At 36.8% G+C, this 18,939-nt stretch overlaps 1 protein-coding gene across 2 annotated transcripts in view; it reads right to left on the minus strand.

Moving 5' to 3' along the window:
- LRRC7 (leucine rich repeat containing 7) overlaps positions 1-18,939 on the minus strand; it is a 455,066-nt gene that overhangs the window by 120,581 nt on the left and 315,546 nt on the right. For both annotated transcript variants that reach the window (XM_065928451.1, XM_065928441.1), the window contains exon 10: positions 13,950-14,022. In XM_065928451.1, coding sequence (XP_065784523.1) covers positions 13,950-14,022 — 73 coding nt within the window. The remainder of the gene's footprint in view (positions 1-13,949; positions 14,023-18,939) is intronic.

The raw sequence follows: 18,939 nt of genomic DNA on the forward strand, positions 1-18,939 counted from the left end.
CAAAGTATTTTAAAAAGTGGCAAACTCTATATAATGACCCAGACTTTTGGTGTCTTTTGAAAAATAAGGATGATCTGCCAGTACTGGATCTTTATTTTCCCATGACAAGTAAAGAAACTAGTGTAATAGCAGCTGCCTTCAAATAAGCACAGTTCTCCAATTTGCCAAGATCCCCGCCACTCCAAACTTAGCCCACTTTACCCCAAATCTACACAAAGGAATCCTATGAATACACATTCAAGCTATCACAAGGGAACTTGACATTTCATTGCTTGGTTTGAGACAGTTGGGAAAGAAAGGGAAAGAAAGAGGGCCTGGCACAGAGTAAGCACTAGCTGTATTTAAGTTTCCTTTGATGGTAATATTATTACACTGTTACTACCATTCATATCATTGCTTTGCTGTAATAGGAAGGAACCCTCAAGGGTAATGATCTCACCACTGTAAAGGGAAGAATGAATTAGAAGTAGTTGGAGTAAGATTGTAGAATCCTCTTCCTTTTTCTTTATCTTGGACCTGGCTGACTTGAAGGTAATTTATTCCCATCATTTAGCTAATGAGTGGACACAGAAATTAAGCATTTGAGTTTTAAGTTAGAATGGATTTGTGTCCCAGCTCTCTCACTTATTAGATGTATGATCTTGGATATAAAAAAATAAAACAAGGATCAGAACTCAAAAACCAAGCTGATTTTATTTACTGCCAGGCAAGGGAACATTCCCTGCTTACACTCAGAAGAAATTCACTCAGCAGTGCACTGAGGGGCGGGGAAAGTCGGTGCCAAAAGAGGGTGGCAACTGGGCGTCATGATGATCATGCTTATTAAAGGTGAAAATTTTGCATTACGGAGAGGGTGGAATAAGTTCACGTGTCTGTGTACAATTGGGTAAATCAAGTCCTATTATTCATGGGAAGGGAACAATCTAATTCAGTCAAGTCCAGCCTGACCCTGATCAGGGTAACTCATGATTCATGGTTCTTAACAGCTTCAACTGGTTAGAACTCAGAAGTGGGGAAGCACAGCATTCAGCTTTGGTGTGCATGCTCAGTCCTGTCCAACGCTGTGTGACCTCATGGACTGTAGACACCAGGCTCCTCTATCCATGGGATTCTCCAGGCAAGAATACTGGAATGGATTGCCATTTCCTCCTTCAAGGGCTCCTCCGAACCCGATACAGGGATCAAACATGGTCCTCCTGTGTTTCCTGCATTGGCAGTTGCTTTATTACCACTGAGCCAACTGGTAAGTGAATAATAGCTCTAGAGTACAGTTCAGTTCAGTTGCTCAGTCTTGTCTGACTCTTTGAGACCCCATGACGGTAGCAGGCCAGGTGTCCCTGTCTGCCACCAAATATTGGAGCTTGCTCAAACTCATGTCCGTCGAGTCAGTGATGCCATCCAACCGTCTCATCCTCTTTTGTCCCCTTCTCCTCCTTCCTTCAATCTTTTAGTATTTTCTAATGAGTCAGTTCTTTGCATCAGGTGGCCTAAGTATGGGAGCTTCAGCTTCGGCATCAGTCCTTCTAATGAGTATTCAGGACTGATTTCCTTTAGGATGGACTGGTTTATCTCCTTGCAGTCCAAGGGACTCTCAAGAGTCTTCTCAAACACCACAGTTTAAAAGCATCAATTCTTTGGCACTTGGCTTTCTTTATAGTCCAACTCTCACATCCATACATTACTACTGGAAAAACCATAGCTTTGGCTATATGAATCTTTGTCAGCAAAGTAATGTCTCTGCTTTATAATATGCAGTCTAGGTTGGTCATAGCTTTTCTTCCAAGGAGCAAGCGTCTTTTAATTTCATGGCTGCAGTCACCATCTGTAGTGATTTTGGAGCCTAAGAAAACAAAGTATATCACTATTTTTGTTTTTTCCCAATTTTTTGCCACAAAGTGATGGTATTGGATGCCATATTCTTAGTTTTTTGAATGTCGAGTTTTAAGCCACCTTTTTCACTCTCCTGTTCTACTTTCATCAAGAGGCTCTTCTGTTCCTCTTTGCTTTCTGCCAAAAGGGTGGTGTCATCTGCACATCTGATGTTATTGATATTTCTCCTGGCAAACTTGATTCCAGCTTGTGTTTCATCAAGTCCAGCATTTCACATGATGTACTCTGCATACAAGTTAAACAATCAGGGTGACAGCCTTGAAGTACTCCTTTTCCAATTTGGAACCAGTTTACTGTTCCATGTCCAGTTCTAACTGTTGCTTCTTGACAGTTTACTCAGGAGGCAGGTAAGGTGGTCTGGTATTCCCATCTCTTGAAGAATTTCCCACAGTTCGTTTATTGTGATCCACACAGTCAAAGGCTTTAGCATAGTCAACGAAGCAGACTGTTTTTCTGGAATTCTCTTGCTTTTTCTAGGATCCAACAGATGTTGGTGATTTAATCTCTAGTTCCTATGCCTTTTCTAAATCCAGCTTGAACACTTGGAAGTTCTCAGTTCACATATTGTTGAAGCCTAGCTTGGAGAATTGTGAGCATTAGGTCCATGAATCAAAGTAAATTGGAAGTGGTGAAACAGAAGATGGAAAGAGTGAATGTCTACATTTTAGGAATCAATGAACTAAAATGGACCAGAATGGATGAATTTAATTCAGATGACCATTATATCTACTACTGTAGGCAAGAATTCCTTAGAGGAAAGTATCCCTCATAGTCAACAAGTTTGAAATGCAGTACTTGGGTGCAATCTCAAAAACAACAGAATGATCTCTGTTTGTTTCCAAGGCAAATCATTTCATATCACAGTCATCCAAGTCTAGCCCCAACCAGTAATGCTGAAGAAGCTGAAGTGGAATGGCTCTATGATGACCTACAAGACCTTCTAGAACTAACACCAAAACAAATGTCCTTTTCATCATAGGGGACAGGAATGCAAAAGTAGGAAGTCAAGAGATACCTGGAGTAATAGGCAAGTTTGGCCTTGGAGTACAAAATGAAGCAGGGCAAATGCTAACAGAGTTTTGCCAAGAGAATACACTGGTCATAGCAAACAGCCTCTTCCAACAACATAAGAGATGACTCTATACATGGACATCACCAGATGGTCAATACCAAAATCAGATTGATTATATTCTTTGCAGCCAAAGATGGAGAAGCTTTATACAGCAGGCAAAAATAAGACCAGGAGCTGTGGCTTAGATCATGAATTCCTTATTGCAAAATTCAAACTTATTGAGGAAAGTAGGGAAAACCACTTTAGATCATTCAGGTATGACCTAAATAAAATCAAATCCCTTATGATTATACAGTGGAAGTGACAAATAGGTTCAAGGGATTAGATCTGATAGAGTGCCTAAAGATCTATGGATGGAGGTTCATAACATTGTACAGGATGTAGTGATCAAAACCATCCCCAAGAAAAATGCAAAAAGGCAAAATGGTTGTCTGAGGAGGCCTTTCAAACAGCTGAGAAAAGAGAAGTGAAAGACAAATGAGAAAAGAAATGATATATCCATCTGAATGCAGAGTTCCAAGGAACAGCAAGTGAAGATAAGAAAACCTTCCTCAGTGATCAATGCAAAGAAACAGAGGAAAACAATAGAATGGGAAAGACTAGAGATCTCTTCAAGAAAATTAGAGATACCAAGGGAAAATTTCATGCAAAGGTGGGCACAATAAAGGACACAAATGGTATGAACTTAACAGAGGCAAAAAAAATTAAGAAGAGGTGGCAAGAATACACAGATGAACAATACAAAAAAGCTCTTAATGATCCAGATAACCAAGATGGTGTGATCATTCATCTAGAGCCAGACATCTTGGAGTGCTAAGTCAAGTGGGTATTAGGAAGCTACAAACAAAGCTCGTGGAGGTGATGAAATTCCAGCTGAGTCAAATCCTAAAAGATGATGTTATTCAAGTGCTGCATTCAGTTCAGTCAATCAGATGTGTCTGAGTCTTTGAGACCCCATGGACTGCAGCACGCCAGACTTCCCTGTCCATCACCAACTCTTGTAGTTTGCTCAAACTCATGTCCATTGAGTCAGTGATGCCACCCAACCGTCTCATCCTCTGTCATCTTCTTCTCCTCCCGCCTTCAGTCTTTCCCAGCATCAGGGTCTTTTCCAATGAGTCAGTTCTTCGAATCAGGTGACCAAAGTATGGGAGCTTCAGCTTCAGCATCAGTCCTTCCAATGAATATTCAGGACTGATTTCCTTTAGGATGGACTGGTTGGATCTCCTTGCAGTCCAAGGGACTCTTAAGAGTCTTCTCCAACACCACAGTGCAAAAGCATCAATTGTTCAGCACTCAGTTTTCTTTATGATCCAACTCTCACATCTATATATGACAACTGGAAAAACCATAGCTTTGACTAGACAGACCTTTGACTAGACAGATTAGACAGCAAGTAGAGATAAGAAAACCTTCCTCAGTGATCAATGCAAAGCAATAGAGGAAAACAATAGATCAGGAAAGATTAGAGATCTCTTGGATAAAATCAGAAATACCAAGGGAATATTTCATGCAAAGATGGGCACAATAAGGGACAGAAATGGTATGGACCTCACAGAAGCAGAAGATCTTAAGAAGAGGTGTCAAGAGTATGCAGAAGAACTGTACAGAAAAGATCTTCGTGACCCAGATAACCATGATGGTGTGATCACGCACCTAGAGCCCAGCATCTTGAAATGTGGTCAAGTGGGCCTTAGGAAGTATCACTACGATCATAGCTAGTGGAGGTGATGGAATTCCAGTTCAGCTATTTCAAATTCTAAAAGATGATGCTGTTAAGGTGCTGCACTCAATATTCCAGCAAATTTGGAAAACTTAGCAGTGGCCACAGGACTAGAAAAGGTCAGTTTTCATTCCAATCCCAAAGAAAGGCAATGCTAAAGAATGCTCAAACTACTGCACAATTGCACTCAACTCACACGCTAGCAAATTAATGATCAGGATTTGTTGAGTAGTATTAGTCTTCCAACAACATGGCTCAAATTCCAATTACCTTGGGATATTAGTTGTAAAAGTGTTAGTCGCTCAGTTGTGTCTGACTCTTTGTGACTCCATGGAGTTTAGCTCATGGACTGTAGCCCATGGACTATAGCCTTCCAGGCCTGGAATTTTCCAGGCAAGAATACTAGAGTGGGTAGCCATTTTCTTATCCAGGAGATCTTCCTGAACCAGGGAATAAACGTGGCTCTTCTGCATTGCAGGCAGATTCTTTACCATCTGAGACACTAGGGAAGGTCTATATTAACTGTGGATAGCTACATGAAGTAAAAGCTTTGCTGGTAATTCTTCAGCCCACAGATCACAATGTAAATAATAGACGTGCATTAAGATCAGTGATGAGTCACATTACTCTTTTCAGTCTGTCATTGATCAGCCTCTGCACATCTGCTGTTCAGTTCACATATGGACAGTAAATCCTGTAGCTGTGCTGCCTTCTTGTCAATCAGCTGTAAAGAGATACTATTGGCACCAAAATTTACCATTTAAAGCACTACTCCTGTTGGATAATGCTCTTGGTCATCCTAATTCTCTTGGAGATTTAAATGAAAATATGAAAATTCCCTTTCTATCACCAAGAACAACTTCATTAATTCAACGGGTAGACCAAGTAGCTCTTTCAATTTTGAAAGCTTATTACCTCACACACATTTTGGAGTAAGTTTTGATGCTACAACTGGAGATCAGACAGTTTCTTTGGCTGAGTTTTAAAAGAAATATGACATAAAGCATTCAACTGAAAATATGCAAGCATCATGGCAGGAAGTAACTGCAAGCATTATGGATGCAGTATAACAGAAACTTTCAGCTCAATGTGCAAATAACACTGCAGGATTTGAATTGAACATATGTGGGATTATAGAAGAAACAGCTGACTATGTGGAATGCTTCTTGCCATTATTCAAGAGCCTGTAGATCTGCTGCCAGAGGAGCTTAGTGAAGGAAACTTGTTGACATCAAGGAGAAAAGTGGTTGTAATGAAGAGGATGATGTCCCAGAGGAAGTGACCCTGGCAATAAACTTTACATTAAAGAAACTCTTAGAGATATTTCATGGTGTTAAGAGCACAAAGGATAGAAGTTTGGAAGCTGTTCCAAACTTAAAAAGAGGATGGCATTTCACTGAATCATAGAAAGGATGTCCACTCTGAATTATGACTCACACAGTGAAAACAAGACAAGTACTGTTCAAAGTAATTTTGATAGGTTTTTTTTTCCACAAAAAACCCACTTTAATTCTTAATGCTCCTAATGTTTACAATGATGGTTCATTAAATACATGTTGGTTTTATTATATTTCCATTTTCCAATACATTTATAACCAACAGTAACAGTATTTGATGTTTTGAAAAGATTTAAAGATCCTTCATGAAAACTATCATAATTTTCCCCATTGATTAAAAAGATTATTTTGTACAGTTTCAGTGTGCATGGTTGTTTTCATAGTCCCCACGACAATGTAAAGTGAGCACTTCCTGAAATAAAACGGTAACAGTTTTACTGGATCATGGGCTATGTTGAATTAATAATTTATACCCTGAAAGTATTTTACATCTTTGTGTTACAAAGAAAACTATTAGGTACAAAACACACATCCTTCAATTATCTCTGAAATTCAAAGGATTTAAACTCAAAATATAACATTCCAACTGACTTTATTGATGGCTGTCTTGCTATAAATCACCTAAAGTATTTTATTACAGGGTCCTGAGTACAGTTTTACCATATTACTCACATTATCACTGGTGTCCAAAGGATAGACCAAAATAAGTGACATAAGTCTGACAGAGTAAGACAAAGATTGTATGATTGCACTTGTATGTGAAATTTAAAAATAAGCAAAAAGGTGAAAAAAGAACCAAGCTCATAGATACAGTGAGCAAATTGGTGTTTATCAGAGGTGGGGTTAGGCAAGTGGGAAAAATGGATGAAAGTGATCAAAAGGAACCAACTTTGAGTTATAAAATAAATAAGTCACGACGAGGTAATATAGCACTGTGCTGTTGTTTAGTTGCTAAGTCATATCCGACTCTTGTGCCCCATGGACTGTAACCTGCCAGGCTCCTCTGTCCATGGGATTCTCCAGGCAAGAATACTGGAGTGGGTTCCCATCCTCTCCTCTGAGGGATCTTCTGGACCCAGGGATTGAACCTGCGCCTCCGATGGCTCCTGCATTGCAGGCAGATTCTTTACTCTTGAGTCACCAGGAATATATGATGACAGATGTTACCTAGACTTATTGTGGTGACCGTTATGCAGTATATACAAATATCAACTCATCCTGAAGCACTCCAAAACTGCACTATCGTTTGTGCATAAAAAAGACAAAAACCTATCTTTTTAAAGAAGTTTTTTCTATTGTCTTTAATAGTGCACATTAAAAGTAAACACAAGCTGCAAAGAAGTGTCGAATACTTTAAAAAAGTGCTTTCCAGGGAATTCCCTGGTGGTCTAGTGGTTAGGGCTCCATGTTTTCACTACAAGGGTATGGGTCCAACCCCTGATTGGGGAATCAAGATTCCACAAACAGCATGACCAAAAAACCCAAACAAACAAAATACAAAACACTACTTCCCAATCTTTTGCGTGCATATGGATTCCCCAGGTGAACTTGTTAAAATGCAGATTCAGATGTAAGGATTTGGAATGGGGCCTAGATTCTGTGTCTGCAACAAGCTCCTGGGTAATACAGAGGCTGCTGATCCTGGGACCACACATTTTTAAAGTCCTTTGCTAATATTTCAAAGATAACATGAAACACACAAAATATGTCAATGACAGCTAAAATCCAAGTATACATATTACAAGAGCTGTGTCAGTAAAATTTTGCCTTAGGCCACATGTCAGTACTAATGACATTATTGGAGGTAGTAATGCTTGATGTTAAACAACAACAACAATAATATTGACTTTGTTTTCTACAACTATTCTCTACATTGTTCTCTAGTTTGGTCTCCATGAATTAGTCTTGGATGAGAAGATATTGCCCTTCTCAGGGTATCATTTGAGATTATTATTAACCCTCAATTACTGAGCTAATGAGGAAGAGGGATTGTGATTATATTACATAGATAATGTATAATTTCACTTTAACTTCATGTATGACCATTAGAAACCATTAGATGCCATTAAATCTTCTATTATGTAGGTAGTAATAAACATAAAAGTAAATGACTTTGGGCTTCATTGTTTTAGTGCACTTTTAACTCAATAGAATTAATGTTGGGAATGTGAAAAATGTTGAGACAGGCGTGCATAGTCGCTTAATAGTTGAGTGCACTTGATCTACTTATTAATCCCTGTGTTCTCATCTATAAAATTGGTTTATAATGCCTGCTGTATGGAGTATCAGGGATGATTCAAGGTATGCTACCTTGCTAGCATGGGGCTGCCAATGTGGTGCTAGTGGTAAAGAGCCTGCCTGCCAATGCAGGAGACATAAGAGACTTGGGTTCAATCCCTGGGTTGGAAAGATACCAGGAGGAGGGCACGACAACCCACTCTAGTATTCTTGCCTGGAGAATCCCATGGACAGAGGAGCCTGGCGGGCTACAGTCCATAGGGTTGCAAATAGTCGGACACGACTGAAGTGACTCAGCATGCATGCACCTTGCTAGCATACTGATTTTGGGCTTCTCAGCTTTCAGAACTTAGAGTAATAAATGTCTGCTGTTTTAGCCACTCATGTATGGTTATTTTGTTATGGCAGTCTGAGCAGAATAATGCATTATTTCATCATTATATATATTATTATATATAATATATATTTATATATATAATCACAATGCATTATTATGTTTTGTACATAAGTATTTAACATTTTCTTTTTAAGAACTGGATGTTTCACTCATGTTATATTACTAATCCTCACATAGATAAACATAAGCAAGGATCAATAAAGAAATATCTTTTTGCTTATTATTGTTGATGACTATTATGATTTGTTGAAGGCTATCTAATATTGTCTGACAATAACCTCTAAGATGTATTATTACTTCCCTTTTACAGATGAGAAAACTGCAGCTCTGAGATGTGATTTGACATGCCGGAGATCAATTAGTTAATGAATGGAGAAGCCAGTCTAGTTCCAAGGTTTGCAAATATTTCCCTGTGAAGGGATTAAACATGTTCAAGACATGTTATCAACCATTAAGGAGTGCATATTCCAGTTGGGAAGGCATGATATTATAATTGAAAAGTTAAATGATGATGCAAAAGATAAATAAGAGACCAACATAAGAAATGGAAAAATATCACATTAGAGTGTTCTCTAACTTGTGTAAAGAGTTCCCTAAACTTATTTGTCCATGAAGCTTATTTTTATGTCATATCTATTAAAATCTCAAGTAATGACTGTTTTGAGGAATTAAATATAGAAAATGCTGGTTCATTAAGTAGGTATACTGAGCAGGAAGCTGCAGTGGTATGGGTGGGCAGAAGGAGGAGAATTAAGTAGCAAAACAAGTAAACATATTTTTTGATTCCAAATACCCCCACTTTAATTTGTCAATAACTCTTTACCTTATTAGATTTTATTTTAAGAATCATTTATTGAATACATGAGTACTTTCCATTTAATTCTCATAACATTCTCATGAGATAGGCATTATTATGATTTCCATTTTACGGAGGAGGAATCTACGGCTATCCACCCAATAGTACATTGAAAAGCCAGATTTTGCCCCAAAAGGTCTGACTCCAGAGCCAAAGCAGCCAACCATTATGTAAGCTTGTTTAAGGGAGCTTTGTTTTAAACCAGCATCTCAAATAATTCTGATGCAGGCACAATGGAATAGGGTTTGAGAAGACAGTTATCTGATAGCTGTTTAAGAAGCTGAATTCAGATATTGGTTCTTAAACTTTAGCATGCATCAGAATCCCTGGAACATCTTGTTAACACACAGATTGCTGGTATGATGTCCAGAGTTTCTCATTCAATAGGTCTGAGACTGTCTCTGAGAATTTGCACTTCTAACAAGTTCCCAGTTGGAGTTGATGATATTGGTCAGGGGACCACATATTGAGAATCACCAGTCTATACTAGACTATGGAAAGAATTGAATATTAGTGTGAAGGAATTTGGGTTGGAATTTGGGTTTTATCAAATGAAGTATGTGTGTGTGTGTGTGTGTGTGTGCGTGTGTGTGTGTGTATGCTCTCTAAGTTTTTGACTAGAATAACTTTACCTGTTAAGAAGTACAGTGGGGATACAATAAAAGGAAATCTCCTGTTTACTCTATTGCTCAGCCCCCAAGTTCTCCTCCCAAAGTCATGTACATTTCTAGTTCCTTGTGTATCTTTCTATGATTAGAGAATAGAGGGAAGCACAGTTTTTAGCATTCAGGTACCTAGAATGCTTATTTTCTTGTCATAGCAGTCTAGTAAGTGGACTACTGGAATTTACCATCTAGGGTATTAATGTTATATAAACTAAACATCTAGATCAAAGAATTAGAATTTTAGACATAGGCAGAAACTACAAGTGAAGAAACTAAGCCACTGAGAATTTAAATAACTTATCCAAGTTCACATAGTTAAGTGGCGTAGCGAGGGATCACACCCATGCTGTTAGACTCCAAAACCAGTGCTCCTTGCATTATCCCTCAGCAGTCAGAGGCCCACAGGAAAGAAATGATTTATCCAGCTTTGCATAGTTATTAAATTTTCTGATTCCAGTCTTTCTCTTTGACCATACGCTATGATGGAATGACTTTTTAAAATATCCATTCAAATTTTTGAGCTTTCATTGCTTTTCTCCAAAACTACAAAGCTAACAGAGAGAGGCTTAGTGTAGTTTCTCTTGCTATGGAAGATCCCTTGCCCTTAGAGCAATGGAGCTCTTAAATGACCAAATATTGCAAAGTATCATAGGTCATTTAACAGTTTAGCTTTGAGATTTGATAACTTCTCTCAGCCTCTGTTTCTGCATCTGTTAATAGGGAGAAAATAATACACATTGAATAGTGTTGATGGGGTCTTTAAACAAGAATACAGGTAAAGCACCAAACATGTTATCTGGCAATTGTGAACACAAATAAAATGTTGTTTATTACTATTTTCATTGCACATTCAGTTCTTAGAATGGCTGGAACTCCTAGGCACAACTTAAGATTTGACAACAAAAATAACCAATTTTACAAGCCATTTGGCACAAAAGTCATGGAATCTAACTCAGCTGTGAAAGACAGCTGAAGTCTTTCAGCAAGTTTTACTAGTTGGACTATTAAAAATTACCAAAGATCAATCTATGAAACATTCTACATTCAGAATGAGAATATTTTGCTCACTACAGATGATCTTAACATTTTGGTGAGCAGAGCTCTACATAGAATGTCTCATAATAAAATACAGACTATTCTACTGATGCTGAAACTGAAACTCTAACCCTTTGGTCACCTGATGCAAAGGGTTGATGGCCACCTGAGGCTGATTCATTGGAAAAGACCCTGATGCTGGGAAAGATTGAAGGCAGGAGGAGAATGGGATGACAGAGGATGAGATGGTTGGATGGCATCACTGGACATGGGTTTGAGCAAACTCCCGAAGATAGAGAAGGACAGGGAAGACTGGTGTGATGCAGTGCATAAGTTGCAGTGAGTCAGTCACAACTGAGCGACTGAACAACACTACCAACTATTCCGCCACTTACAAAATACTGTCTGCATGTGACCTGGGGTGACATTAAATAGTATTCTAATCAAATCTATCTCTAACCTTGAGCTAAACCTCTGATCTATCAGTTCTGAATTCCCTAAGGAAAGCAAAGCCACTGTATCATTATTATTTTTACTTCATGAAGATTGTTTATCAAGGTGTACTATAAAAGTTTAGATTTGGCTTACATTTTGCACAAGTGCTCCATTGAAGTAAAAATATAAGTGAGAAAATGGCTGTCATAATTTTACCAACCAAAAAATGTACTGTAGAACTGAAATCTTCAAAAATTTTCATTTTAGGACCATTTTACACTCTTAACAATCATTGGTAACCCTAGAGTATTTTTGTTTATATGGTTTATATCTATTGGCATCTATCATATTATAAATTAAAAAAGGCATTTAAAATAATTATTTATTATTCAGTCCTAAATAACAATAAACCCATGACATGTTAATGTAGGTGACATATTTTATAAAAGTATCTATATTTCCAAAACAAAAACATTTAGTGAGAAGAGTGACATTGCTTTATTTTTTCAAATCTCTCCAATGTTTATATTAATAGAAGGTAACTGTATTCTCATATCTGCTTTTGTATTCAATATGCTGCTGTATATTATTCCGATTAAATTTTATATATATATATGTATATATATATATATATACATATATATATTCCAATCTCACACAGATATGTAGTTGGAAAAGGGAGGGAGGGGTATTTTCATAGTCTTTTTGGATAATTGCGACTATTCTTTGACACTACACCAAAACTCAACAAGTGGTGGTTTTTTAGGGGATACAGTAATTGCAATATGGAATCTGAAATACATCAGTGAACTTTTCTTAGTCTTCATACCAATACATTAACGTCAACTAATCCTTTTGCACTTTGAATGAGTCTATTTTTCATGTGTGATTTTGTAGGTTATGCATTGGTCATGGAAAATGTTGCTTTATAGAATTAAACAGATTTTCCAAATGTTGATGCATTTCATAGACAACCTCAATAAATCACATTCATTATCACACCAGTGATACCAGAAAAGCTTTTAAATGTATGGAAGCCGTCAAACTTATAGTGGCAGATATAAATTTTTCAAAATTCCAACTTTTGCTTGATAGCTCAAATTTCCCTGTTGGCCACAAATACTGTCAGTTGCTGTCCTTAAAGTAACAAAGCTCACTTTGTTCATTTTTGAGAAAATGTCTGCCAAATACCCAAGTCTGACTAACCACAGTTTGTCAGTCATTCTTCCTTTTTTAAAAATAGGTTTTAATTTTATAACCATTTTAGGTTCACAGCAAAACTGAGCAGAAGGTAGAGATTTCTCATATACTTCCTACTGCTTTTTTTATTCTCCTTTTTATTGCAATAAAACATAGTATTATAGTCCACTTTCCTAACACTTCCATTCATGGCTTTATATGAATATCAAAACACCAAATTATAGACTTTAAATACGTGCAGTTTATTGCACATCAATCATGTCTAATAAAACTATTTTTTAAAAAACCTTTCTCCCCATCCCAAGGATAACCAAATATGTTAAAATGTGGATTTATATAATTCTTCACATGAAATGTGGGACAAGATTCCTATAAAATGGGCTTACAGAATTTTAGAATGAAGACAGCTTATGGATTTCTCACTTTACACAAGTTGTAAACAAAATAATTCCAATGAAGCATTGATAATAGCATACATATATATTTCTTAAAGAACTGGAAATCAAACATTAATGACAATATAAAATTAGAAATAAATAATTTTCAGATAAATGGAATATATTTTTTTCTTAAAAGGCAACAATGATCTTTTACCTTAAAGCTTTTTATGCAAGCTAAAACATGTTTATTTCCTTAAGTCTAAAAATACATTAAGTCTCTATAAATATCAAATTTTACTAACAGTGCAATGGTAACATATACATAATGCAGATCTTATAAAAATTGATTTGATTTTGTAAAACATTCAAGTGAATTTAGAGCTGCTACTCAGTCAAAAGCATCCAAATTAGTAGTATCTGGAAAATTACAGGCAATGATATAATTGAAGGTCTGGGTAATCACTTTGCTTGTGAAAGGGCAATGGTCAAGTATTTCTTATCATATTATATAGTTGGGTGTCAATGTAATGTCCACAATATAAAACTAAATTGATATATTATACACAAATATATAAGTAAATGAAATGTGGTCTAAAACGAGTTTAAATATGAACAAAATTGTTGAGATCTCCAGTGGAAACTGTGTTAAAGTAGAAAACTCAATATATTCTTTTGTCTCTGGCTTTAGAGAAGCAGACTGGTATGAAACTTTGGCACTTACTTTCCGATTGTATTGGGTAACATCGTAAGTTGATTGTCATCTACTTTTAGAGTAGTTAGCTTTTTCAACAACCCTAAAACAGAGAAGATGTATTAATACACATGAACAGATTACTGATAGAAAATACAATATATAAAGTACAATATACATCACAATATAATTGTGATGAATGTTTGTCATGCTAATTGGCTGCACTCTGCTTATATCAACCTACAAACTTATATTCGCATGTCTAGTTCTGACCTTCCAGTTGTAAAAACTTTACTTACATCAGTGGGAGTTCAAGTACAATGATGGAGACAATAAGGAAAACATAGGGTTCCATAGAAACCTGAGTTGGCGGTACTACTACCACATTTTCCTTTTCTATTATATAGCAAACGGACGAGATGAAAGTTTTCAAGCCAGCTGTGACTCAATATTTAATTAACTCATAAGCACTAATAACTAACATTCCTGTTGTGGTACAAATTGAAAACAAATCTGAATTAAGCCTAATAATCAATGAATGGGTACTGAAGTACTGCAGTGTAGTAGTTATAATTATGGACTTAGAAAATTACAACATATAACTTCATACTCTTTCAGTTACCATAAATCCTTGACTGGGATCAGTAGTAAACACAAAAATCCTCAGTTTTTATGAGACTGAAGCACTACCTACTGCGCTAAGGAGGCAGATTCAGTTTTTAATATATCAAGTAGAACTGGCTAATAATTGGCATTTCAACTATTCATATTTCACTAATTTATGCCCTTCATAAACTTCCTGCTTTATGTATTCCTATTCTCAGGTATTAATAAGCAAAAACTGCCGAGTAATAGAAGAACAGCTTCCTTTACCCAGCCATGACAGAACCCAGGGTATCAATATGGCCTAAATAGCCAAAATCCAAGACAAAGCATAAACAGTGGCTGATTTTGGTTTTACATATGTTTTGCAGAAAACTTGTTCTGACAGATACAGTAGGTTCCATGGTCAAATGTGTTTGGGAAATGCTGAATTAAACAACATCAACCAGATTTCTTTAATGAAAAATGTTAAGGAACTTTTGATATACTAATGTAGCAGGGTGACTCTAAAGTCATTGTGGAACTTCCGTGTGTGTGCAGAGTATCTTGTACAGTGGTGTTTCATAAACATGCTCTGAAAGTGCTGTTACAGCTCATACCTACCCACCTCAAGTATTTTGAGCATAGCTTAAAGGCAAAAAGTAAGTCACAAGAAGTCAGAGATAAAGCTGTTGTTGCATTTGAAGTTTCAGCATGCTCAATTACATAGTCTACCAAAGCACGCAGAATCTCTAGTGAAGAGAAATGTCATCACTATCAGACTGCTGTGAGAAAATACCTACAATATTTGGAGATTAATACATCAGCTTGTGCCCTTGTGATACACGGCTGAAAACAGTGGCACCTGGGAAAGAGGACAATTCTCACTGGGGTAATTTATCTCTGAAATTTGAACACCCACTGCTTATTCATCTATGCTCAAAGGGTGACTGAATCACTTTAGCTTCTCTACTGTAGATGTAAAAAATCATCAACCTTGGAAATGTAAAAGAACTCTTGAGCTTGCTCATCAATTGTGAAAAGAAAACACAGGACCATGAATTACAACTGAATTCTTTATGAACTGTAGCTGTGATCAAACTATTGTCCCTGCCCACAGGTGGAGCCAGAGGAAGGCTGACAGTTTCCGCATCACTTGGCTGGGTTACCAGAAGTTTTGGGTTGGGTTACAGAGGGCTGTGCAAACATCTTGAAGCCAGGTTGCCAAGCAGTCTTTAAGAGAATCATAGTCCCTACGTCTGAAGTAGTGGTGTGAAAATCTTGAGGCAGGATAGGGATTAAGGTCAAAAGATTGATGCAACAGATTTTTTTTGAAATAATGGATCTTTGACAGAAGCTTCTAGAACTTTTGGCAACCCACTCCAGTACTCTTGCCTGGAAAATCCCATGGACAGAGGAGCCTAGTAGGCTATAGTCCATGGGGTTGCAAAGAGTCAGACATGACTGAGCAACTTCACTTTTTTTCTACAACTTTAGATGCTGAAGCAAGTTAGGGCTCCTTCCTTTGTTGCACATATGTGAGCTAAAGGGACCATCATTCATTTGTGATATGGCTACTTTGTCATTCACACATTCCACACAAGGGTGTGCTCTCTGGACAGATTCCAGAACTTCTGTAGCAATCTGGTTGTTCTTGGAATAGAAATTGGCCATCAACCTCAGCTCTGTTACTCATGACTTCCTCTGACAGATATTTCCTTTACTGTCTTGCTATCAATATATGTTTGGACTGTCTTCTACCCTCAGGAACCAAAGGTATTTTAAACTATTTCTTCCTCAGTTCTCCTCCTCTTTATCTTATGTTCCCAATTCAGATATACTTAAAAGAAAGGAAAAGGAGGTTTTTTACTATGATTCTGGCTACTTTCATATAAATATACAATAAGCGGCAGTATAATAAACATTAATATAATTTGTTATCAAAATAGCTAATATTTATATGACATTTACATTCTATATTAGAATTTTGAAAGCCAAATTGCTGTGTACTCATCATATCTAAGATTATAATAATTATTATATTATCATAGTACCTAACATTGATTGAACATTTACTGTATACTAAGTTCTGTTCTATGCAATTTTACATATATTAATTCATTAATTCTCAAAATAATTCCCTGATGCAGGTACTTCACTTTCCAATGTAAAAGATGATAAAGTTGAGGCACAGGGAGATTAAGTAGCTTGCATAAGGTCACACAGCTAGTAAGGTAGAAAAGCTAGACTCTGAATTCAGGCAACTTGACTGCAAAACCTGTGTGTTTAACCACTAAGTGAATAAGATAAATTGTTTTGGAAAGTAAATATGTATATATACGTTTATATATATATATGTATATATATATTCTCCTTTATTGAATTTCTCTGCTGTCCAAAGAAGCTAATTATTAAAGCTCTACCAAGAAAACATAATTCCTCTTCATTTTCCCTGGACCCAGCACATTGAAAGACACTCAGCATACAGGGTTGTTTGTTGAATATATAACTCCATTCAAATACCCCACAGCTAAAATAGGTGTAAAGGAACTAAAGATTTTTAGTTGCTATTTCCTTTTATTGTTAATAATACTATGACGTTTCTTGTCTTTTATTCATTTAAATGTTGGTAGTCCAATAGATAACTCAGGTTCAAATAAAGAAGACAAGGTGTAATTTACCATCCAATCAGAATCAATAAATTATTTTAGGACCTTTGAACAGAGTTCCCAGCTATTTCTCTTGACCAAGAGGGAAATTTTTCAAGGAAAGCCAGCCTTTCTACATATACAATCAGGTACTCTGGCCACGCTGCAGATGGGTAAATGTAATTTTCTCTAAAAGGTCAATAGGGTTCAAACATAGTTCTAGCAGGAAGCTACTGACAAAGTTACCCTCTTAATTTGAGGATTTCTCAGCTTCCCAGGTGGCGCTAGTGGTAAAGAACCCATTTGCCAAAGCAGGAGACAGAGAGATGCGGGTTTGATCCCTGGCTTGGGAAGATCCCCTGGAAGAAGGCATGGTGACCCACTCCAGTGTTCTTGCCTGGAGTATCCCATGGACAGAAGAACCTGGTGGGCTACGGTCCACGGGGTCGCAAAGAGTGGGACACGACTGAAGCGACTTAGCACACATGCATGCACAGATTCTAAACGAAGACATTAAATACACAATGCAACTTGCCTGCGCTGGTCTGCTTCATGCCAGCCAAGCATCTAATCTGGTATTTTCTATCATCTGTACAGGCTATTTCCCCCAGACTGGAAGGCTAACTCCCTAGTCCACTTTCTTAACAAAGGATATTTTAAACAAATAGTTACATCATCTTTTATTTCACTATGGGACCTCTTCATTTCCAGAATTTCTAATTGGTTCTTTTTTTTTTTTTAATAACTACCTGTTCTTGGTCATCACTCCTGTTTTGTAAGTTATTATTTTTATAAATATTGTTCTTCCTTTTATTTATTTGAGAATCTACACATACTTAAAATAATTTTTTAACTTGCTTGATAACTTTGGTTTCCCATGGGGTAAAATTTCTATCGTTTGAGTTGTTTTAACATTAGTTTTCCTTTAAAGTATTTGTTTTCATGGCCATTTGTGTCAGTGGATATTTACTTACCTATGTTCACTCCTCCATGTCTGACACTGGTTACTTCCACCTGACCCTCAAGTTTCCGGGGTTTAGAAAAGTCTTAAATTAACAACTTAGTGTTCTCATTTAACCTGGATATTGCAAATAAAGCAGCTGGTAATGTGCTGTAATTTTCAGTATTGAATCTGTGTCTGTTCTCTCCTTTCATCCTAGCTCTAGGATCTTCAGTCTCTCTTAGCAGAAAAGCGTTTCCTTCCTCAATCCCTGTAAATTTGTATTCTCTTGTTACGCTTAAGGGTTTTGTTTTGTTTTGTTTTGTTTTTAACCACTCAGGATCAGAATTTATGGCTACCACTTCTATTTGTGGTCTGGAGCCCATCATGTCTGTAAGCATTCCTGTGTTTCCATTATATCTCAGTTCCAGATATATGCTCATTCTCTTTAAGCAGAGCTAAATTATGTTATTGACTCAATACTTAAGGAGTACTTACCATATACCACCCATAATTCTTTGTATGGAGAAGACAGTAATGAAGAAAATTATGTTCTTCTAATATAAATAGCTTTTTTATTCTCATTATGCCTTTGAAGATATGGAGTGGTTTTTGAGTAAGGAGAGTAAGAAATGTATTTTGACCAGATGGCTATCTTGACCAGATGATCATCTCTAGCATCTTCATCAAAGATGCTCTTTTACACCAATATATTTCCTTACTTTCTACAACATAAAATAGTACTTTCTAAGCTTATCTGATCATAAGTTTCATCTAAGATAGTTAGTAAGAATGCAGAACAGAGGACCTATGACATACTGATGGGGTCAGAATTTTCACAGAAAGAGCC

The sequence above is a fragment of the Muntiacus reevesi genome, chromosome 1 (genome assembly GCF_963930625.1).
Source record: "Muntiacus reevesi chromosome 1, mMunRee1.1, whole genome shotgun sequence".
Taxonomy (NCBI): domain Eukaryota; kingdom Metazoa; phylum Chordata; class Mammalia; order Artiodactyla; family Cervidae; genus Muntiacus; species Muntiacus reevesi.